The 22,185-nt window shown below is 35.4% G+C and overlaps 7 protein-coding genes, 1 long non-coding RNA gene and 1 other non-coding gene across 16 annotated transcripts; 5 read left to right on the top strand and 4 right to left on the bottom strand.

The window, feature by feature from the left end:
* Positions 1–1,321: 1,321 nt before the first annotated feature.
* On the top strand, positions 1,322–5,038 carry AT1G62290 (Saposin-like aspartyl protease family protein). Of its 6 annotated transcripts, none has more exons than NM_001036142.3 (13): positions 1,322–1,412; positions 2,236–2,610; positions 2,684–2,744; positions 2,865–3,072; positions 3,178–3,346; positions 3,426–3,465; positions 3,583–3,647; positions 3,742–3,855; positions 3,955–4,019; positions 4,110–4,266; positions 4,352–4,471; positions 4,556–4,644; positions 4,732–5,038. In NM_001036142.3, the coding sequence occupies exons 2-13, from the start codon at positions 2,242–2,244 to the stop codon at positions 4,814–4,816; spliced, it is 1,542 nt and encodes a 513-aa protein (NP_001031219.1). In that variant the 5' UTR covers positions 1,322–1,412; positions 2,236–2,241; the 3' UTR covers positions 4,817–5,038. The 6 variants fall into 6 exon arrangements, with proteins under 6 accessions (NP_001031219.1, NP_001322880.1, NP_001322882.1 ...); NM_104909.5 differs by lacking the exon at positions 1,322–1,412 and adding an exon at positions 1,431–1,507 and having other exon boundaries at positions 4,732–5,016; NM_001334025.1 differs by lacking the exon at positions 1,322–1,412 and adding an exon at positions 1,446–1,507 and having other exon boundaries at positions 4,556–5,016.
* A 1,274-nt stretch (positions 5,039–6,312) lies between these two features.
* On the top strand, positions 6,313–7,879 carry SLAH1 (SLAC1 homologue 1). Its single transcript, NM_104908.4, has 2 exons — positions 6,313–7,234; positions 7,309–7,879. Exons 1-2 carry the CDS (start codon positions 6,383–6,385, stop codon positions 7,612–7,614), a joined length of 1,158 nt encoding a protein of 385 aa, NP_176418.2. The 5' UTR covers positions 6,313–6,382; the 3' UTR covers positions 7,615–7,879.
* A 131-nt stretch (positions 7,880–8,010) lies between these two features.
* Positions 8,011–8,209, bottom strand: AT1G08493. The gene has a single exon (NR_139440.1). It is a non-coding gene; the product is annotated as an other RNA (non-coding RNA).
* Positions 8,210–9,272: 1,063 nt separating this feature from the next.
* On the bottom strand, positions 9,273–10,424 carry AT1G62270 (F-box and associated interaction domains-containing protein; the record flags this gene model as incomplete). The annotated part of the gene is made up of 1 exon (NM_104907.1): positions 9,273–10,424. The coding sequence occupies one exon, from the start codon at positions 10,422–10,424 to the stop codon at positions 9,273–9,275; it is 1,152 nt and encodes a 383-aa protein (NP_176417.1).
* Positions 10,425–11,208: 784 nt separating this feature from the next.
* AT1G08487 lies at positions 11,209–11,418 on the bottom strand. Its single transcript, NR_139439.1, has one exon. It is a non-coding gene; the product is annotated as an other RNA (long non-coding RNA).
* Positions 11,419–12,826: 1,408 nt separating this feature from the next.
* On the top strand, positions 12,827–14,766 carry SLAH4 (SLAC1 homologue 4). Its single transcript, NM_001084288.2, has 3 exons — positions 12,827–13,041; positions 13,383–14,259; positions 14,336–14,766. The coding sequence occupies exons 2-3, from the start codon at positions 13,432–13,434 to the stop codon at positions 14,603–14,605; spliced, it is 1,098 nt and encodes a 365-aa protein (NP_001077757.1). The 5' UTR covers positions 12,827–13,041; positions 13,383–13,431; the 3' UTR covers positions 14,606–14,766.
* Positions 14,767–15,093: 327 nt separating this feature from the next.
* MEF9 (mitochondrial editing factor 9) lies at positions 15,094–17,168 on the top strand. Its single transcript, NM_104906.2, has one exon. It carries the CDS (start codon positions 15,127–15,129, stop codon positions 17,095–17,097), a length of 1,971 nt encoding a protein of 656 aa, NP_176416.1. The 5' UTR covers positions 15,094–15,126; the 3' UTR covers positions 17,098–17,168.
* Positions 17,169–17,213: 45 nt separating this feature from the next.
* Positions 17,214–20,385, top strand: AT1G62250 (orotidine 5'-phosphate decarboxylase). 3 transcript variants are annotated; one of them, NM_001334022.1, is made up of 8 exons: positions 17,261–17,491; positions 17,887–18,129; positions 18,226–18,351; positions 18,441–18,599; positions 18,693–18,865; positions 19,004–19,109; positions 19,279–19,346; positions 19,610–19,978. In NM_001334022.1, exons 2-7 carry the CDS (start codon positions 17,920–17,922, stop codon positions 19,306–19,308), a joined length of 804 nt encoding a protein of 267 aa, NP_001322257.1. In that variant the 5' UTR covers positions 17,261–17,491; positions 17,887–17,919; the 3' UTR covers positions 19,309–19,346; positions 19,610–19,978. The 3 variants fall into 3 exon arrangements, with proteins under 3 accessions (NP_176415.1, NP_001322257.1, NP_974070.1); NM_104905.6 differs by having other exon boundaries at positions 17,214–17,491; positions 19,279–20,385; NM_202341.2 differs by lacking the exon at positions 19,610–19,978 and having other exon boundaries at positions 17,310–17,491; positions 18,693–19,109; positions 19,279–19,419.
* On the bottom strand, positions 19,452–20,379 carry AT1G62240 (uncharacterized protein). The gene has a single exon (NM_104904.4). It carries the CDS (start codon positions 20,281–20,283, stop codon positions 19,600–19,602), a length of 684 nt encoding a protein of 227 aa, NP_176414.1. The 5' UTR covers positions 20,284–20,379; the 3' UTR covers positions 19,452–19,599.
* Positions 20,386–22,185: the final 1,800 nt, after the last annotated feature.

Genomic DNA, 22,185 nt, shown 5'->3' with positions numbered 1-22,185 from the left:
ATTGATTGGCAAGGATCTAACTGGATTGACTGCTATAGACAACATAATCGTTGGAATTGGTGAGAACCCAAATGTGCATGTTATTCTTGTTTGTCTCTTTATTTTAAAACATCAAGAGCCATTATTCAAACCTTGAAATCTAATTATGATCAAACAGCTTGCAACAAGAAAAAGAAAAGTAGATTTTGAAATGCCAACAAGAATACGGTAATTTTGAATGTCATTGAACAACTTTTGGGGATAAAATTTCATACCAAATAACAAATTAAAATCTGATGCAAAGACGTGACTAATTAAAGTTTTCATAGCTAGCTAGGCAGTCAGAGCAAAATATCAAAATCATAAAATGGACATAAGAAAGGAAGAGACCAAGAAATTACTTCATGGTTCTTTTTGCCCCTCTTCTTTAGCCTTCGAGACTTCTCATCTTCTTAAACAAAATAATCATGTTTAAACAATCACAAAAGAACATAAACTGGTTATTTTGAAAATTTTGATGGCTCAAGAACTTTGGGAACTGTTCCGAAATGATTTAATAAGTACGTGGTGATGAAATTGAGTATATTAAAACATCTATCTGCACAGCAAGAAAGACAAACAACTAGAAAAATATTTTAAATGAAGCACCACCATCTTAACACTAAGCTTAGGTTAGGTGCTTTCGTTTTTTTTTTCCATTTTTGAGCTTAACTTATAGCATGTCAAAATTCTCATTTGATGGTTGTTTTTGTTTGTAATTGTTCAGATTCTCATTTACGTATGTGTAATTGCTCAAATCCTTATTTTTGGAGCATTATTGCGACACTATGTCAATCATATACCTGAGACTCATGTGGACATATGATATTATCGAGTTAAATATGGGTATTGTTTATAAATTGTATGATATATGTAGTTCATATGATTATTATTTTTGTTAGGATCATGTGTTCCTGATGAGATTGTTATATTGATTATTGCATGCATGGTTAATTTCAGGTTTGTGGCAAACGTTTATGAAACCCTTATCCAAATAGAATGAGCTTTTAAGGCCCATGAAAAACTATCCAAACATGATTTTTTTTGTCCCTTTTCTTCAACCATGTTATTTTTTCTCACAAAATTTGAAAATCTATTTTGGAATCTAAAAACTATTTCAAATTTTGGAAATTCTAAAATTGTCTAATTAAACAGTTATAAAAAATCCGAAAGAGCAAGTAAATTAAGCTCGAGTGTAGCAACTTACCAACAAAACTTAGTGGGTCATATCTTATCAACACGTCAACGATCAAAACCTTTAGCCTATTAAATTCAACGGCTTAGATCAAAACGAAACTAGGTGGGTCCCACTTTTAATATCGTGGCTGCATAACATTTCCTCGATAACTGAAGCCGTTGTGGTCTTTCTCAGAATCTGGTGCTTAAACACTCTGGTGAGTTCTAGTACTTCTGCTATGATCGATCTCATTACCATTTCTTAAATTTCTCTCCCTAAATATTCCGAGTTCTTGATTTTTGATAACTTCAGGTTTTCTCTTTTTGATAAATCTGGTCTTTCCATTTTTTTTTTTTTGTGGTTAATTTAGTTTCCTATGTTCTTCGATTGTATTATGCATGATCTGTGTTTGGATTCTGTTAGATTATGTATTGGTGAATATGTATGTGTTTTTGCATGTCTGGTTTTGGTCTTAAAAATGTTCAAATCTGATGATTTGATTGAAGCTTTTTTAGTGTTGGTTTGATTCTTCTCAAAACTACTGTTAATTTACTATCATGTTTTCCAACTTTGATTCATGATGACACTTTTGTTCTGCTTTGTTATAAAATTTTGGTTGGTTTGATTTTGTAATTATAGTGTAATTTTGTTAGGAATGAACATGTTTTAATACTCTGTTTTCGATTTGTCACACATTCGAATTATTAATCGATAATTTAACTGAAAATTCATGGTTCTAGATCTTGTTGTCATCAGATTATTTGTTTCGATAATTCATCAAATATGTAGTCCTTTTGCTGATTTGCGACTGTTTCATTTTTTCTCAAAATTGTTTTTTGTTAAGTTTATCTAACAGTTATCGTTGTCAAAAGTCTCTTTCATTTTGCAAAATCTTCTTTTTTTTTTTGTTTGTAACTTTGTTTTTTAAGCTACACATTTAGTCTGTAAAATAGCATCGAGGAACAGTTGTCTTAGTAGACTTGCATGTTCTTGTAACTTCTATTTGTTTCAGTTTGTTGATGACTGCTTTGATTTTGTAGGTCAAAATGGGAGTATACTCGAGAGCGGTTGCGTTTTCGGTCTTTGTGTCGTTTCTGCTGTTTTTCACTGCTTATTCTAAGAGAAATGATGGAACATTCAGAGTTGGCCTGAAAAAACTGAAGTTGGATCCTAACAACCGACTCGCAACACGCTTTGGTTCCAAGCAAGAAGAGGCCTTGAGATCTTCTTTGCGTTCGTACAACAACAATCTTGGTGGTGATTCTGGAGATGCTGATATTGTCCCGCTCAAGAATTACTTGGATGCTCAGTACTATGGTGAGATTGCTATTGGTACTCCACCGCAGAAGTTCACTGTCATTTTTGATACCGGAAGCTCTAACCTTTGGGTGCCATCAGGAAAATGTTTTTTCTCGGTAAGCTTTACACCATTTGTTAGTTTTTAGTTTAAGAGATAAAACTTATTGTTTTGTTCCCGTTGTTATCTAGCTGTCTTGTTACTTTCATGCTAAGTACAAGTCCTCGCGATCAAGCACATATAAGAAGAGTGGTATGCACGCTATCTCTTTTCAGTCCTGTACATTAAAAGTAGTTTAGCGAAATCTTGATATAAAGATGAGATATCAATGTTAATTGGATCTCTACAATTGTATGTATATCTTTGATGCAGGAAAACGTGCCGCAATCCATTACGGCTCAGGATCAATCTCTGGTTTCTTTAGTTATGATGCTGTCACGGTTGGTGATTTGGTTGTCAAAGATCAGGAGTTTATTGAGACAACCAGTGAGCCTGGTTTAACATTCCTGGTGGCTAAGTTTGATGGTCTTCTTGGTCTTGGGTTCCAAGAGATCGCTGTTGGAAACGCTACTCCTGTTTGGTATATGCGTGCACTTTTCTCTCATTTTGGATTGATGGTTACTTACGTACTTACACACACCCTACTAATGTTTGATGAGCTGACAACTAATTTTATTTCTTACAGGTACAATATGCTCAAGCAAGGCCTTATAAAGAGGCCGGTCTTTTCATTTTGGCTTAACCGTGATCCAAAGAGTGAAGAAGGCGGTGAAATCGTATTCGGAGGTGTTGATCCAAAGCATTTTAGAGGAGAACATACATTTGTTCCTGTGACACAAAGGGGTTACTGGCAGGTTTGTTCTTTATCTATTTGTCTTGGTTTGCTATGCTTGTTTCATAAAAATCTAATTCAAACTATTATTTTGGTCATAGTTCGACATGGGTGAGGTTCTCATTGCCGGTGAATCTACTGGTACGTCTATCACTCATTGTGATATCCTTTTTCATCATGTGTTGTTTTTAACATGACATATATTTTTCTTTTATTTTTGATAACTCACATCACAAAACTTTATTTATGCTTGTACAGGATATTGTGGAAGTGGTTGTTCTGCGATAGCAGATTCTGGAACATCGTTACTTGCGGGTCCAACGGTAAGCAAATACCACGAGTTTATAGTTTTATTTCAGTTAGTTTGAGTATATGTTTGCTCTTGAAGTTCTCATTTTCCTGGTAATTTCTTTCTAGGCTGTGGTTGCCATGATAAATAAGGCTATTGGAGCATCTGGAGTTGTTAGCCAGCAGTGCAAGACTGTTGTTGACCAGTATGGACAAACCATTTTGGATTTACTTTTGGCTGAGGTAAGAATATTGTTAATATATATGATACTTGATACAGAACGCAATGAATCATATATGCTTTTTTTTTTGCTGTATATGCAACTCTTTTGCTTCTTCCAGACTCAACCAAAGAAGATTTGCTCACAAATTGGTCTTTGCGCTTACGATGGCACCCATGGGGTCAGGTAAATTTCCAATGATTTTCTAACCAAATAACTATCTGTCTATTATGTACATTGGTGTTCTCTTATTGTGCGGTGTTGTATCATGTTTAGTATGGGGATTGAATCGGTGGTGGACAAGGAAAACACAAGATCATCTAGTGGTCTTCGAGACGCGGGTTGTCCTGCATGTGAAATGGCGGTTGTGTGGATACAGAGCCAATTGAGGCAGAACATGACTCAAGAGAGGATAGTGAACTACATTAATGAGGTAGAAAGACAATAACAAGTTTATATCTTGTGGAAGTAAGTAATGATATTGTTTTTGTTCTGATACCAAAATCGTAAATTCTTAGATATGCGAGCGCATGCCTAGTCCAAATGGAGAGTCTGCTGTTGACTGCTCACAACTTTCTAAAATGCCTACTGTTTCATTCACCATTGGAGGCAAAGTCTTTGATCTTGCTCCCGAAGAGGTACATTCTATATGTTGCCCTTGATGACATTTTGAAAACATATGTATATTATTTGTGACTGATAATGTTTGTGGGAACTAACAGTACGTACTGAAGATTGGGGAAGGACCAGTGGCACAATGTATTAGCGGCTTTACCGCACTTGATATCCCTCCACCTCGTGGACCTCTCTGGTAAATATCGCGACACGTAATACGTAATGATGATTGCTTTTTTACAATGTTAGATTCTGTCTGATGTGGTTTTTTAACATTGGCCAGGATACTTGGAGATGTGTTTATGGGAAAATACCACACTGTCTTTGACTTCGGAAACGAGCAGGTTGGCTTCGCAGAAGCCGTGTGAAAAATGTAACATCGATCTTTTGTTGATATGTTTTTGGTGTGAGAGCTTTGTTGTGTTGTGTTTACATGGAGAGGTTTTAAGAATGAAGCCTCGTTGTTGTTGTTAACAATGTTTTGCCATAAACATACGTTAAAGCTTTGGGGATGTTTTCTTTCTAACTCTCACCAATAAATAAAATAAAGACCTCTTTTTAAATAACTTGTTATGATTCGATATTTGAATGAAAACCACCTTATTTGAAAACAACACAAGTGCTTCGAATTATTCCAGAGTTTTCTATATAACCAAAGGTTCAATGTATTTTGTTTGGGCAAAAGGTTTCAATGGTTAAGACTTCATATTCCATATTCCTACTTATGTATTGGCTTTAAAAGCTTTTTGCATTTTATTCAAACATCTGCGACCATTTATTCATTGCTATAAATATAATCAACAATTACGTGTGACTTCAGCAAATATGCACCATGACTCATTTTATCGAGTTATTTCCGACCATTTATTCTTCTATTATTGTATACAAATCACCGACCTAGGAAAAACATAACATAATCTTTTCCTTTTTTTTGTAATATTGGTGTACTAAACCAAAACAAGTAATATAAGCGTCTACACAAACCGTACATTATAATGTCGTAGTGAGTTGCTGAAAGAAAAAGAGAATCTCTTAAAAATGATCTCAGATTTCAACTTGGCAAAAAAAATTGACTTCAAAAACTTTGTTCATGACTTTTCCATTTTCTTCATTTTCACCTACAAACCCACCATATGAGCACATAAATCCCATAAAGTATACTCAAATCTCATTCAAATTATATGAGGTAAGAACACACATTCTTGATCATGATATCGTACAATTCTAATAAACATAAACTAAATAAGTGAAAGCTAAGAAGGCACTTACAAATTCAAAAGTGACCAAAAACCTACCACTTTTTATGACCGGTTTTATGCTACATTGGCTCACAAAACATGTGAGCTTATTCCTCGAGCTAAGGCACTGGCTTTTGACCTCGATGAATAGGTGGTGAATACGTCTGTGACCCACTGGATTATCTTATTTCGACAATATGATTGTTTATCTAATTTTTCGAATTTTTCTTAGAGAAAATTATAAGTATTTAAGAATTTAGTGGGTCGCTGCCATCAGAGATAGTGGTAACATCTTATGATAAGAAAACCTAATAATCCTGTTTAATTATAATGTACTAGTTAGGTAAAGCAGGCAATAGATAAAAGATTAATTCGTAAAGTAATCAATTGGAATGACTTTGTGTGTGTGTATTTTTTTCAAGCTTAAACAAGACATGTTGAGACGTACTGTATAAGTTATTGAACTTACCAAAAGTTACTAAAAAGGTTATATCCTTATTTTGAGATTCCATTACTACTTTTGGTTTTAGGTATCATTTTTGTCCAACACTAACTAACTCCCCCTAAATCACGTGTTTTGTACTAATTAATCTCCATTATCTATAATTTCTCTACTTATATATACTAACTCTATCCTAAGGTTAGGAAACCATAGAGCCAAACAAGCCAATACCTCTTTTTCATCGATAAACCAAGATGGAAATTCCGAGGCAAGAAATTCATATCGAAATCGATAACTCAATACCGAGTAGTAAAGAGTTTAAAACTGGCCTAGCTGATGCTAAACCCGTTGTCTTGATGTCCGCTTTGCGTAGTCTCCACGCGGGCTATTTCAGGATAAGCCTCTCTCTTTGCAGCCAAGCTCTTCTGTGGAAGATAATGATCGCGCCTGAGTCACCGAGCATGTCTCATATGCACAGCAAACTCCCATCTATGGCGTTCCATCTCTTGTGGTACTTAGCACTTGTAACACAAGTGTCACTCTGTTTTTTGTATGCCTTGAAGTGCATTTTCTTCTTTGACAAGGTGAAGGAAGAGTTCTTGCACTATATCGGAGTGAACTATCTCTACGCTCCATCTATTTCATGGCTTCTCATGCTTCAATCAGCTCCAATGATGGAACCAAATAGCGTTTTGTATCAGACACTATTCTGGATCTTTGCTGTTCCAGTCTTGACACTAGACATAAAGCTTTATGGCCAGTGGTTCACAACGGAGAAGAGATTTTTGTCGATGCTAGCAAACCCGGCAAGCCAAGTATCGGTAATCGCAAACCTCGTGGCTGCACGAGGAGCAGCAGAGATGGGTTGGAATGAGTGTGCTCTATGCATGTTCTCACTCGGAATGGTTCACTATTTGGTTATCTTTGTCACCCTCTATCAACGCTTACCGGGAGGAAACAACTTCCCAGCCAAGTTAAGGCCAATTTTCTTCTTGTTCGTCGCTGCACCAGCCATGGCAAGTCTAGCCTGGAACTCTATTTGTGGAACTTTTGATGCCGTAGCGAAGATGTTGTTCTTCCTTTCACTTTTCATCTTCATGTCCCTGGTAAGTTATCGACACACTTATTAAGAAACAAGGTTCAAACATATATTGACCTTCTTTGTGTTTAACATTTTCAGGTCTGTAGGCCAAATCTTTTCAAGAAATCAATGAAAAGATTCAATGTCGCGTGGTGGGCTTACTCGTTCCCACTCACTTTTCTTGCGTTAGACTCGGTTCAGTATGCGCAAGAGGTGAAAGATCCGGTCGGTTCTGGCTTAATGCTTATCTTCTCATCTATCTCAGTTTTGATCTTCCTCGGTATGATGGTACTGACAGCAGCAAACAGCAATAGACTACTCAGACACGATCCTGTTCTTGGTTCTGCTACAGATCCAAAAGACAAACAAAAAACATTGTCGCTCAATGCGACTAACCAAAACTAGTCTACCCTTGAGATAGAAGCAAGAACTCTGTTACAAATTTGCAGATATTAAACAAGAACTTACTCACTTCTATTTGTTCTGTATTCTCTGATTTTACTTGTCAACCATACCTTGTTAACCTCATCCTCAAGTATTCTTCATGATGCTTGAGCCTGATAATTCCCAATCTAAAGTGTGCAACTAAACTTCTTGAGCCTAGATTTACAATCTTCTTCGCCAGAGTTGTTTCCCCAAAATATTGTATTGTTAGCTCGGTTTGCATTCTCAAACAAGTCACTCAATTTTACACCCATATTAGTACGTAGTTGGAGCTGCTTTGACTGCCCAACAACGTTCTGATTTGGGTGTAAAAAGATTCGTAACCCCGAGCGTGTAATGCAAAATAGCCCATTATGTTAGGAAACCGCTCTGATGACCAAGATGGCAAATCACGAACCAAGATAAGACAACGAACAAATTTCCATGTCGCTAGTCTATCAAGTAGTTCTTGAGTAGACTCAAGGGGCTAAGAGGCTCGAGTGATTATTGCTTATACAGAGCCACTGCACTGGATTCCTATAGCAAAAGACTTGCGCTACAAGTACTCCCTCCATTTTTCTATGTGAATTCAGGGACAATAGTTTGCAGATTATATCAAATTGAGATTGATATTTTTAAAGATAAAACAGGCAAGAAAAATACATTCTGTTTTAAATATGATTGTATCAGATCGTGATTGATATTATTTTATTTCTTAAAGGAAAGAATCATATTTTACGTTTTACGTATGATTGTATCATATTGAAATTGATATGACTTTTCTAAAGACAGGAAAGAATCATATTTTTACGTTTTAAATATGATTATATCAGATCATTGAGATTGATATAATTCTTTTGTAGAAAAAAAAGAGAGGAAAGAATCACGTTCTATGTTTTAAATTCATGTGATTGTATCGGATTGAGATTGATCAACATCATCCACCTGATCTGCATTTGTACTTCTTCTATAACCGTTTGATCCACACCGTCTTGTCTGTTTTCGCTGCCGAATTGAGGAATATGCTTACTTCATTATATATGTCAGTATGTCACATCATTTTCTTTTTCATAATCATCATGGATATACTATATTTATTTCACTATATATAGACTCTGACAAGAGATAAAATTTGCGGACAAGAGAACCCGAGAAGGGTTTAAGGCTAGGTTAAAGTTTGGATGATTATAGAGCCCGACTAAAGTTCAATGATCAAAGTGTAGATATATCAACTTTTTGGGTCTGAAAGTTGTTTTCCATTACAAAAGAATCGAGGAGGAACAGATTTTTGAATTGGTTTCTTGATAATATCTATTGGGAGCCTTTTGCTCTCTTTTTTCTTTCTATTTTGAGTGATCTTAAGCGCTCTTGAACCTTATAAAACAATATTCTAACTTCTAAGCGGTCAAATGCTTTTTTTTTTCAATATATAGTTTTTAATTTCTAATTACGTAGGTTTAGTTACATAGTTATAACTTATAAACGTTCATATCTTGTTTTGATAGGAACTAAATTGATTTTAATTTGTATAATTTTTATTTATAAACCTTTCTTAAACATTACATAGAAATTAAAAATCATTAAGTAGTCAAATGACGAAATGAGAGAAGAATGTGCAAAACTCTAACTAGGAATATCTGCTAGATTTGAACCAAACTAGGAACATAACTGAACATACGTGGCCGATATGATCTTTGTACAATATCCTCTTTTCTCCAATATTCATTCTCTCCAATAATGTATACAGTATCGTTGATGTCATCTTCCTCCTCATCACAACACACAATCACTTTATTCTCCTCGTCAACTAAAAAACTTACTTCATTCCCAAACCGATGACCGTAAGTGTACAAATCAATCTTAAGAAAAGGGCTCCAAGACATAGTTGTGGTTTTGGTCTCAGTGATATTATTTGTCATCCATATCTCCATCTTTAATGTACCGTCGTCCTGAAAAAACAGTGAAAGCCGCTCTTCTCGTACACAAGATAAGGAGATAGTATCCCAAGAAGATTCACACTTAAACGGAAGAGACACACGTGGACCAAATCTTTCTGTAGTAAAGTCAAAACTTATTAAGAAATCGTTGATGAAGTACTCATTTTCTTCTTCTTCTTCTTCCTCTATTTCTTCTCTTTTATGTGAAGCGATCCAGTAAGAATTCCCCCTTAAAGACACACCTTCGGCATCTAGTGGTATTGTGAAGTCTGGAGTGACGGTACCAAGAACCCTCCATGAATTAGAGTTAACCTCGTAGATTTCCAAATCAAAAGATTCAAGATCCAAGAACTTCATGATTTTGTAATTATAGCATGATTTGTAGTTTCCGTATCCGAGAGCGTACTTATCGTTTCTATTGTGAGGAACTTCGGTTTTGATCCACCTGGTTTGATCCGTACACGGATTCCAAACCACAAGTCCGGTCATGGTTGTGCATAACAATAAGCCGTTGCAGTGAAAGACTTTACTTACGAAAGTTTTCCTTGAACTACAATGTGGATCAATTAGGCTAAGTTCACCTTTAACCTCTATAGATGGATCAATATTATCGTGAAGTCCACGCAGATCAAGGCTCATTGAACAAACCGTATACAACCGCAATATGAGAACCAGAAACTGCTTTTCTGCTTTATCAAAGTGCATCTTGGTGAATATCTGATCATTGAATAAAAAGTTCCATTGTTTGCAAGTAGATCGTAATCGTTTTAGAGACGTAGCCGGAACCCTAGCGAGTATATCCTCTACTAAATCCCAGGGAAGACTGGAGAAGGACGAAGTTTTTAACGTCGTCATTGTGATCTCCCAAGGAAGAAGATATCGATATAAAAGAGGTGCAATTAGAAATTAGGGTTCGAACTTTCAGATTTGACATGCTTCGTCATATATATATATATATAGGCAAACAAGAATCAAGTTTCTTGTTTTATCACCTTTTCCTACGTGGATTATATTTGCTATATTTACTTCTTTTTTTTTCTTTGTTTCAGATTTAATTAAAAGGTCAAAGTTTTTCTATTTAATTATAACATTAGTCCTTGTAGTTTGCTGTCATTTTTAATAAATTCTTTTTTGGCTCACACTTGAGGGTGATCTGATTACCCCAAAATTTTCAAAACGAAAATATCGGCCATAATTGTTGAGCCTTCCAAACGCCTTTAGTGGAATGTTGAATTGATCCATGTTAATTATTCGACACAATATAACTACCATTTATGCGATAAATATAATTCAACTCCTAAAAGATATAGATAGATTTTTGTGAAAATTTCTAAAACCTCAGATAATTAATAAAATCGTAACGGTAACAGAAAAATCCTACTAGCCTTAGATCTAAAACCTCACATTACGATGGTCAACACTTTGACAAAAGTCGTCTGGTCATGATAAATTTAAATCCTCGGATACAATGGAGAACACTTCAACAAGAGTCTTGTCAGGGAAATTACAATGGACAATAAAAACGTATATCAAAACAAATATAGAGAACCAGCCAAGGAAGAAGAAGAGATTAGGAATTAGACAAATTAATCCCATTACTATCCCTAAGCCAACAATGAACCAAAAATGTTTCATCACCATTTCAAATTTATGGTCAGGCGTTGGATAAAAAAGATGGGAAATTGCAATGAGGCCAATGATGGACGACATGGTAAAGAAGAAAACCTCCACAACTTTTCCCAACCCGAGTGTCATAACACAGATAAACACCACAAATGCCAGTTCCGACCACGCTCTTTCAGCAGGACTACACTCTTCTGGAGGAGGACTAGAGGAGGATGGCATCCAACCCCACATCTCCTCTACTTTGATCGATGCACCGAACACTGCATACTGTATTATAAGATACTTAGCAGTGAATATTATTGCATATTCAGTTGAGTCTTCCATATTGTTGGGTTTTCCTCTCTTGCAAAATACCAACAGAGATATTGCCATAACCGCTATGGATAAAAACAATGTTATTTTCCAAAATTTTCTACGTTCGTTACACCAATCCACTTTTGCCATCACCACTCCACCGGCCTCCATTTTTTCCAATGCATCATTTGTCATCGTTTATCCTTTTCACTAGCAAGACTCGGTACTCTCTCTTCTTTTTAGCTTTATATTAGATACCTTTGGAAGTAAACCAAACAAAAAAAATCCACATAAAGATTGCTTTTGACTATGTAAGGAAAAAAAAGAAGAATATATTTTAGATATTTTGTTGTTCGTTTGTTTGGATATTGTTAAACTAATCATGAATGCGTATAAAACTGATCCCGACTTAAAATGACATTATTAAGTTATTTTTTCCACAAAAGTCTCACCGAAACCAAATGCTACAGTAATCGAATTACGGAATTAGTTTTAAAATTGCCGTTTAAAGTTTTTTACGAGTATTAATTTATAATATTTCTTAAGAATGTGATAAATTCACCCAATTTTTTCTAAAATATTGGCAAAATAATCTTCAAAATAAAAAATAGTCCATAATTATTAGACCTTACAACAAATCCATTAGACCATTTTCAATGGTTGTCTCTATTTGTTAGGAAAAAAAATTAAAATCTCTATTTTAGAGATAAATAAAGACAAAAATAGAGTATAGAAATAATAATAAAGATGGGTTGGAGATGTTTTAAGCGGCTTTTTTGTAGCTTGCAGGTTCCAATCTAAGTGAGAACGACTTTTTTTTGTTGGGTAAAAAAAAATTAAAAAAATTGTTTTCACTTGATTGAGACCTGTGAAGCTTAGGATTTTGATTGGTAGCACATTTCCAAATTTGAATTGTTTTGTTGGAGACCAATAAGAAAGAAACGAATCTGTTGAAAGTTGAAACATACAAATTTAATAGATATATAATTGAAATATTTGTTTACAACTTGTTTGACAAATATAGATTGTTTACCATCGTTCATTTACCAAATGGATATTTTGAGGAAAATATCTTTCTTTTGGGAATCATCTTACTAAAATAAAAAAAAATCTAATCGTATGTCTTTGCTTATAATTTCTTTTTCATCTTTTTGTCAACCAACGACATTAAACTTGTTTTTAAGGTTAATTATAAAGATTTTCTAAATATAACAATTGTATATAGTATACAATTGTATGTAAAAAAAAACAATTGTATAGCCGTCGTGACGTAGTAAAAAGGGATATTAGGATCACATAAATTCTTTATATAAGGAATCTTTACGTAAGGCAACATTATTATCTCCTCTCCCTTATTGAGAAGGGCTCATGGTCAACGTTGGTTATAGTCTTATAGATGAAATGGGGATCTAAGACGACAACCCAGAATCCGAAGACAGTTCAGGAATCTAGGCGACATTAGTATACCACAATCTGTGTGCAGACACTGGCGAAGCACAGACAGTTGAAGTATTAAAACAATTTTTAAATCGTTTCGCTGCAAATTATCCAGGTTTATTTAAATTATATAAGCTATATTTCATTTAGTACTTTGTATGAATTATAAGGAACTAATACTTAAAGTTATAAATCAGCTGAAAGAATTTATGATGATATAAGCAATTGAAATGGTTTGATGTTTATTCATGAAGCTTGAAGAAGAATTTTCGCTTCATCAAAAGAAAAAAAAAGTGTTGATGTCGAAAGAAAAAAGAAAAAGATGTTGATATGTATATATGTACTGTACAAGTTATTGAACTTACCAAAAGTTTCTGAATGTCCAACACTAACTTGTGTTTTGTACTTTTGATTTCTCTGCCTTATGCTTATGTACATGAATTCTTTTTTTTATAGGTTAGCACAACATAGAGCAAAATAAGCTCTATTTCATCGATATACCGAGATGGAAATACCTAGTCAAGAAATTCACATCATGATTGATAACACAATATCGAGGCGCAAAGAGAGAAAGACTAACCTCGCAGATGCCGAACCCATTGTCCTGATGTCTGTTTTGAGTAGTCTCCATGCGGGATATTTCAGAATAAGCCTTTCTCTATGTAGCCAAGCATTGTTGTGGAAGATTATGGTGCATTTGCATAGCGAACTCCCGTCTATGGCGTATTATCTCCTGTGGTACCTAGCACTTGCAACACAAGTATCACTCTGTTTTTTGTATGCCTTCAAGTGTATTTTTCTCTTTGACATGGTGAAGGAAGAGTTCTCGCACTATATTGGAGTGAACTATCTTTACGCTCCATCCATTTCATGTCTTCTATTGCTTCAATCAGCTCCTATGATAGAACCACACAGCGTTTTATATCAGACACTATTCTGGATCTTTGCTGTTCCAGTCTTGACTTTAGACACAAAGCTTTATGGTCAATGGTTCACAACAGAGAAAAGGTTTTTATCGATAATGGCAAACCCGGCAAGCCAAGTATCGGTAATCGCAAACCTAGTGGCTGCGCGGGGAGCAGCAGAGATGGGTTGGAAAGAGTGTGCTCTATGCTTATTCTCACTTGGAATGGTTCACTATTTGGTCATCTTTGTTACACTTTATCAACGCTTACCAGGCGGAAACAATTTCCCAACCACGCTAAGACCGGTTTTCTTCTTGTTTTTCGCTGCACCCGCCACAGCAAGTCTAGCTTGGAACTCTATTTGTGGAAACTTTGATACTATAGCCAAGATGTTATTCTTCCTTTCACTCTTCATCTTCATATCTCTGGTAAGTTTACATCTTTACGATACACCAAGAAACCGAAAACCGACATTTTTACATTCTTTTTCTTATACATTTTCAGGTTTGTAGGCCAAATCTTTTGAAGAAGTCGATAAAAAGATTCAATGTCGCATGGTGGGCTTACTCGTTTCCTATCACATTTCTCGCTTTAAACTCGGTTCAGTACGCGCAAGAGGTGAAAGACCATGTCGCTTCGGTCTTGATGTTTATCTTCTCATCCATGTCAGTTTTGATATTCATCAGTGTGATGTTACTGACAGCAGCAAATAGCAAAAGATTACTTAGACGTGATCATGTCCTCTGGTCTTCTACTGGTCCAAAAGACAAATAAACATCGTGTATGGCGAAACTTGTAAACCAAAGCTAATTACCCATAAAATAATGTATGTAAAAGTAGTTACAAAACTAGCTGGATAAAAAATTTCAGTTGGAAGATCAACCAACTACAGACTACTATGTAATACAATTTGTAGAAATTTCTACTCTAATTACTATCTGACCTGATATCAAACCCGGTTCAAATACTATAAAACCGGAAATGCTGAATTGAACCGAGTTATTACCGGTTTAAACACAGTAAAATCAAAATTCACCTGACTGTGAGAATCAACTGATCAATTCCATTCCACTGACTGATTCTTCCAAATCTCAGGAGTCAGGCCTCAGAGGCTAATTTGGTTTACAATAGACACATTTTACTATCTGAATTGAACCAAATGATTTCCGGTTCAAACATGGTAAACCGAAGAATGTCCATTACATCATCATCTGAACCAAATTTACCTGACTCTAATTTTCAAAGCTAGAGGCTTTTTTAGTTTTTGATCGCTGCAAATTTCGCCGGCGACGACGATGATCCGATCACGAAGTGTCTTGTTAATTTTCAGGAAGGTGTTGTATCAATCGTCTTGTCTTAAGTGTTTATTATGTGCAAACTCTTTCTCTACTTCAGTTTCGTCAAGCTTGGGTTTTCGAGCGACGAACAAAGAGTTAAACCAGATGATAAGATCGGGGTATATCGCCGAAGCTAGAGATATTTTTGAGAAACTGGAAGCGAGGAACACAGTGACATGGAATACGATGATAAGCGGGTATGTGAAAAGGCGTGAAATGAATCAAGCACGGAAACTGTTCGACGTAATGCCTAAGAGAGATGTTGTGACTTGGAACACGATGATTTCGGGGTATGTTTCATGTGGTGGGATTAGGTTTCTTGAGGAAGCAAGGAAGCTGTTTGATGAAATGCCTTCAAGGGATTCTTTTTCATGGAACACTATGATTAGTGGTTATGCGAAGAATCGGAGGATAGGTGAAGCGTTGTTGTTATTTGAGAAAATGCCTGAGAGAAATGCAGTGTCATGGAGTGCTATGATCACTGGGTTTTGTCAGAACGGTGAAGTGGATAGCGCGGTTGTGTTGTTTCGGAAAATGCCTGTGAAGGATTCGTCTCCTCTATGTGCACTTGTGGCTGGTCTTATTAAAAACGAGAGACTTTCAGAAGCTGCGTGGGTTTTGGGTCAGTATGGGAGTTTAGTTTCAGGAAGGGAAGATTTGGTGTATGCTTATAACACTTTGATTGTTGGATATGGACAGAGAGGACAAGTAGAAGCAGCTCGATGTCTGTTTGATCAGATTCCTGATCTCTGTGGTGATGATCATGGTGGAGAGTTTAGAGAGAGGTTCTGTAAAAATGTTGTGTCATGGAATTCTATGATCAAAGCTTACTTGAAAGTGGGTGATGTGGTCTCTGCAAGGTTGCTATTTGATCAGATGAAAGACCGCGATACAATTTCTTGGAACACAATGATTGATGGATACGTACATGTTTCCAGGATGGAAGATGCTTTTGCTCTGTTTTCGGAAATGCCGAACCGTGATGCACATTCGTGGAACATGATGGTCTCGGGTTATGCTAGTGTTGGCAATGTAGAGCTTGCTCGCCACTACTTTGAAAAAACACCTGAGAAACATACAGTCTCGTGGAACTCGATAATAGCAGCTTATGAGAAAAACAAGGACTACAAAGAAGCTGTTGATTTGTTTATCCGGATGAACATTGAAGGAGAGAAGCCTGACCCACATACTTTAACTTCTCTTCTCAGTGCATCTACCGGGCTTGTGAATCTGCGTTTAGGAATGCAGATGCACCAAATCGTTGTCAAGACTGTGATCCCCGATGTTCCAGTCCACAATGCCCTTATCACTATGTATTCAAGATGCGGTGAAATAATGGAGTCGAGGAGAATCTTCGATGAAATGAAACTCAAAAGAGAAGTAATCACATGGAATGCAATGATAGGAGGATATGCATTTCATGGTAATGCCTCAGAGGCCTTGAATCTGTTCGGGTCGATGAAAAGCAACGGGATATATCCTTCTCACATAACATTCGTCTCAGTTCTGAACGCTTGTGCTCACGCGGGACTTGTTGATGAGGCTAAAGCACAGTTTGTGTCCATGATGAGTGTGTACAAGATCGAGCCGCAGATGGAACATTATTCTTCCCTGGTCAACGTTACCAGTGGACAAGGGCAGTTTGAAGAGGCCATGTATATCATAACGAGTATGCCTTTTGAGCCAGACAAAACGGTATGGGGTGCATTATTGGATGCTTGTAGGATATATAACAATGTAGGGCTTGCACATGTTGCAGCTGAAGCAATGTCGAGACTCGAACCAGAGAGCTCAACACCTTATGTACTGTTATATAACATGTATGCGGATATGGGACTATGGGACGAAGCTTCTCAAGTGAGAATGAACATGGAGAGTAAAAGAATCAAGAAGGAAAGAGGATCCAGTTGGGTTGACTCCTCAACGTAAAAAGCAGCCTTTATTTATGTTTACTTAAACATAAAAATTGATTTGGGATCAGAATTGAGATAGAAATTGATAAGGTACTCTTGAAAGTTCTCTCTTTTCTCAATTCTCTTCATCATATTTGGACTCATATTCCAACGACATCGTTTTGGGAATCCCCATGATTCTTGTTTGCTTCTATCTGTTTTTCTTTTCCAGTGCCCAAAAATAAAATAAAAAGAATCTTTGTCTACATTGATTGAAAATTTGATGTTTTTCTTTTTGCAGCCATTCAAAATATTGGTGGCTTCAAATTCACCTCTTACACTTGTAGCTTGTGCTTCATCCAATTCTTTGCAGCGATTAAAACACACAAAAAGTTTGCATATGAATTGCTGACTCTGAATTTCTCAAAAAGGTAAGCCTTTTTTTGTTCATATCTTGCTTTTTAATCTCAGATGTATTTAAATGATCGTAAGTATCTGTGAATTGGTCCAGTATGATTAAGAGATTCTTGACACTTTCCAAAGATCAGAGGTTTTGATTTTCTTCTTGAGCTAATACAAATTTTCTGATCGCAATATTAGCTAATCTCCAAATCCAAATCATTTGAATTTGTTTTCTTTTTTGCCACTTATGGATATCTCTAAGGACTAAGAATGAATTGAGAGATGAAATTAGGGTTTCAACTTTCAATTTGAACAGGGAAGCTGATTTTTTTTTTCTAGAACATCAATGTATCTTAGACTCTTACACATCTTAATTCCTAATATAGTTGTGTTATTCAAAGAAAAAAGCTTCTCTCTTATGCAGATAAGGGCATTGCTTCATTGATATGGTTAAGAAATGTTAGTTGCGTATCCTGCGGGAACTATCAACAAATTCCAAATCCCTATTAGCTGCTATGCCGCTTTGCGCAGATTCAAGACCTCGCCTTTTGGTCCTCTGATTAGTTGTTCTGTCTCCCCAAGATCAATAGTTCCTTGTAGCAATGTAGAGTGTTATCATTCATCTTTTTCTACAAAATATCAAATTCAGCCTCGAAGGAGATGGATGGTTAGTAATTAAAGTTTTCGTCTCTTCGGCAAGTTATACATCCATCTGTATACTGCTCCTAAGTTTTTTTGTGTTTGTTCTTTTGATTTCATCAAGTTTTGTAACTCACGCAACAACTCGATTTCATCGGATGATGAGTACCGTTCATCACCCAACATAGCTATAAGTCTTTTAAGACGTTACAGGACCGTGATTGGACGCGGTGAAGGCGAAACCTTAAAAGTAACTTCCTTTTTTTATTTGAGTCATTCTTGTTTTCTTCTCGATTGTATATCCATCTTTCATTAATTTGTTTGTGTGTGTATCTTCAGGAATTCATATCCGCTGGTGTGAATGCATATGCGCTCGGCTGCACAGATGAAGATTTGAGAAAAGAACTAATGGCTATGAAAGATTCGGGTTTAGAGATTGAGAGAATGGAGAATTACGGCGGAAGCACACAGACTAAATCCAAAATTACGCTGTCTGAGGTTAGTTAGTTACAACGAACTTGTGATATCATCGGTTAATATATGAGCTAAGTCGTATCAGATCAATTTTAACTGGCGGTTTTAATTCCGCAGGTAGATGAATGCATATTGTGGCTTAGGATTGTATTCATCACGATCTTGTGTACGCCGCAACCAACAGTCATAAGATGGTCATCGACTCCTTCGGTTTCTGATGAAATTCTAAGCAAATGGAGAGGCTTTTGCGCGGTTATAGCAAATGCATACTATATTAGAGGAATGGCTTGGTAAGATCAAATATATTCGATTCTATCATTTTTAAAAATCCATTCTAAGATGAAAAATAAATGTTTGTAAAGAGTGTGAAATCTATGTGTATTTACGAATTACGACAATGCTATTATTGGACCTTGGTGTGAGTGTAGGCTGCCTGTGAAGACTCTTCAGTTGGAGCAGATGGCGGTGACAGGACAATCAGAGGAGCCGTCCGTTGTGGCCAGCCGAATGAGACTGGTGTTTAGCACTCTCGAGGTTAGTCTTATTGTATCTGTCTTATAAAAAAAAGTGATATGTTATTGTGTCTCCACTGTTTCAAAATGGATTGTTACTTTAAATTCGCCAAATATTGCGTCAAGAGTCAAAAAACTCGTTGGAGTGTTATGTTTAATAAAACTTGATTCTTTGTTTATCGTATTCGTAGGTAGTGAGTCCTCAATGGCCACGGGTTTAACTATGATGTTCTGCAGATTGAAATATACGAGTTCTAAGGTATCTTTGTTTTGTTCTTTGAATCTTCAAAATGTTTTTATCGTCTTGTTAATCCCATTTTGTAAATGGTTGTAGAACTACTGTAATTCAATAGGTCACTGTTTTAATACACAAACATATAAAATTGTGAATATGCGACCAACATATTATGATATTCAATGAACATATCACACATAAGACGAAGATCGAATAAGAATGTTATATATAGAAGCTTAGAATAAGGACACACATAATACTAGATACTATTTCAACTTCAATGATAGACATTGCCGCTTCCGCCACCGCTCCCACTACCACTGCCACTTCCGCTACCATCAACACCACCACCGCCTCCGCCGCCACCACCTCCACCACCGCCTCCACCACCTTCTACATGCATATACACATCAGGGCCACTAGCGGTTCCAGTTCCACTTCCACTTCCACTTCCGCTTCCACTACCGCTGCCGCTGCTACCGTCACCGCCACCACCACCGCCACTACCTTCACCACTGCCTCCCCCACCTGCACTTGCTGAATACTCACCACTGCTACTGACTCTACCATCACCACTACCATAGCCAGTACCGCTGCCACTGCCATTAAAGAAACTACCATTACTGCCGCCAGAACCGCCACCGCCTCCACCTCCGCCTCCACCACCACCTCCACCTCCAACAACTATGCCTCCGGGACAGTCGGCGCGTCCATGCGCATTCCCATTTCCATTCCCATCTCCGTACCCGTTTGCATTATCGTCGATACCTTTTTCGGTACCACCTTCAACACTAGCTCCTCCACCACCACCTCCACCTCCCCCAGCGGCACAAATTGGCTCACCATCGAATTTTGGATCCAACAATTTTGTGTTTTCGAAAAGTCCTTGGAGTTGCCTCGCGCCAACATTGGCACTCACTAGTCCAACGATAATCACCACAAGCAACTTAGTGATTTCCATCTTTTTTTCTTTAAATATCTCTGAAACACAAAAATGTGAGTTTTTTTTTTTTTCTTGTGAGTTTTTGTTCACAGCATCATTAGGCCATTGGCTATATATATATCACCACATACATACATACATTTACATATATAATATACAACGTGTTTGTATTTGTTATATGTTACTTGAATGACTTAAATTCATTTAATTTTTACCTAGATTACGTATATTCATTTAACCTAACTTTCAACAGTAGTAGTATTCATGATTTTTACGTATTGTTCTCAAATAAGATATATTAGCAAACCGTATGATATTCAAATGATATATTTCGACAATGTATAGTGTATAGATATTTAGGGTTTGTTTTGTTATAATCAGCAAACTGAGTTTTAGGTCCAGACATTTTTTGGGCTAGGATCAGTTCTTTCTCATATGCTGAATTATTACATACAATTGTCAATAGAATTAAGCATGTTTGGCTAGATTTACTATATCTTAGGTAAAAATGTATAATTATATACATGATCTTAGGATGTAAGCGTCCATAATATAATAGTCACACTCAAGCTAGGGCCATCAAACGTATAGAGGGATATCCTACATATTATTTGGGAAGTACATTTTAAATGTAACATTAATTTTTGTTAGTAATTACATAGGTATGCCATTAGAAATAAATTTTTAAAAAGCAATTAATTTATCTCTTTGAGGATTAAAAAGTCAAATACTAATTTAATTTAATTAAATTTAATTAAAAAACGAAATACATTATTAATTTCCAAAAATAATAACCAATCAAAATCAACATATAAGATTTGATATCTAAATTTTAATTAATTTAATTTAATTAGAAAAACGAAATACATTATTAATTCCCAAAAAAGTAACCAATTAAAATCAACAAATTAGATTTGATATCTAAATTATCATATTAATTTTTTATTAATTATTATAGTTCACTTCTCATCTTTATATGATTCTATTTTTGCCGAAAAATAATATCATCATTATAGAAAAATAATTAGAGTTTTTTCACATATGCCATAATTTGAATTTTTAAAAACGAATATAAACTGTTCAATACATGAAAAAATATTATAACGGGTGAAAAATAGATTTAAGAAAACTTTCTACTGAGTAACATGTCATAATTTGAAATATTTATATTCAATTTCATACATCTTATATTGAAAATTTATAATCTTATATACTACAATAATTAATAACATATTAGATGTGATTCAATTTTTAATACAAGCTGGAAAATCCTAGAATTGACGGGTTTAGATCGATATTAATACAAGATGATATACTACAGGTGAAACTCTTAAATTAACAATCAAACTATAAGTGTATAATCTTAAACACTAAACAATATAGATAATATCAACAAAACATATACAACTCACAGTTTACTATACATTTAAAATCAAATAAAATAATATCATATATTTTTAAATCATTTTTACAATAAAAGTTTTTAGTTGAACTAAAATATAAGGGTACTTGCGGTATACTGCAGGTTAATATCTAGATTACAGGGCTTATTGGATCTAAAGACAAGTCATCAAAGATTTTCTAAACTGAAGTAAAATATACTGAATATTCAAATATCTATCTGTTACCAAATTATAAACAAATAAGTTCGTAAAACAATTTAATATTTTATATATGAAATCAACTAAATCTTAATCACATAAAATTAGCACAAAAAAAAAGTATTCAACAATTAAAAAATTATCAAATCTCTATATAAGTTTTGATACTATATTCGAATAAAGTGTAATATACCTTTTCAATTTGTATTCTTTAACTAATTTAAGCGAACAAATATATTTGCTAATCTTATACCTATCAAAACCGACTATCGTTTCTTATCTCTATAGTATATATGCAAGACTTTTTTGGTGGATTTGG

The sequence above is a fragment of the Arabidopsis thaliana genome (assembly GCF_000001735.4).
Source record: "Arabidopsis thaliana chromosome 1 sequence".
In the NCBI taxonomy this organism is placed as follows: Eukaryota; Viridiplantae; Streptophyta; class Magnoliopsida; order Brassicales; family Brassicaceae; genus Arabidopsis; species Arabidopsis thaliana.
Note: the sequence above shows the minus strand (reverse complement) of the source record. Positions and strands in the feature narration are given on the sequence as shown.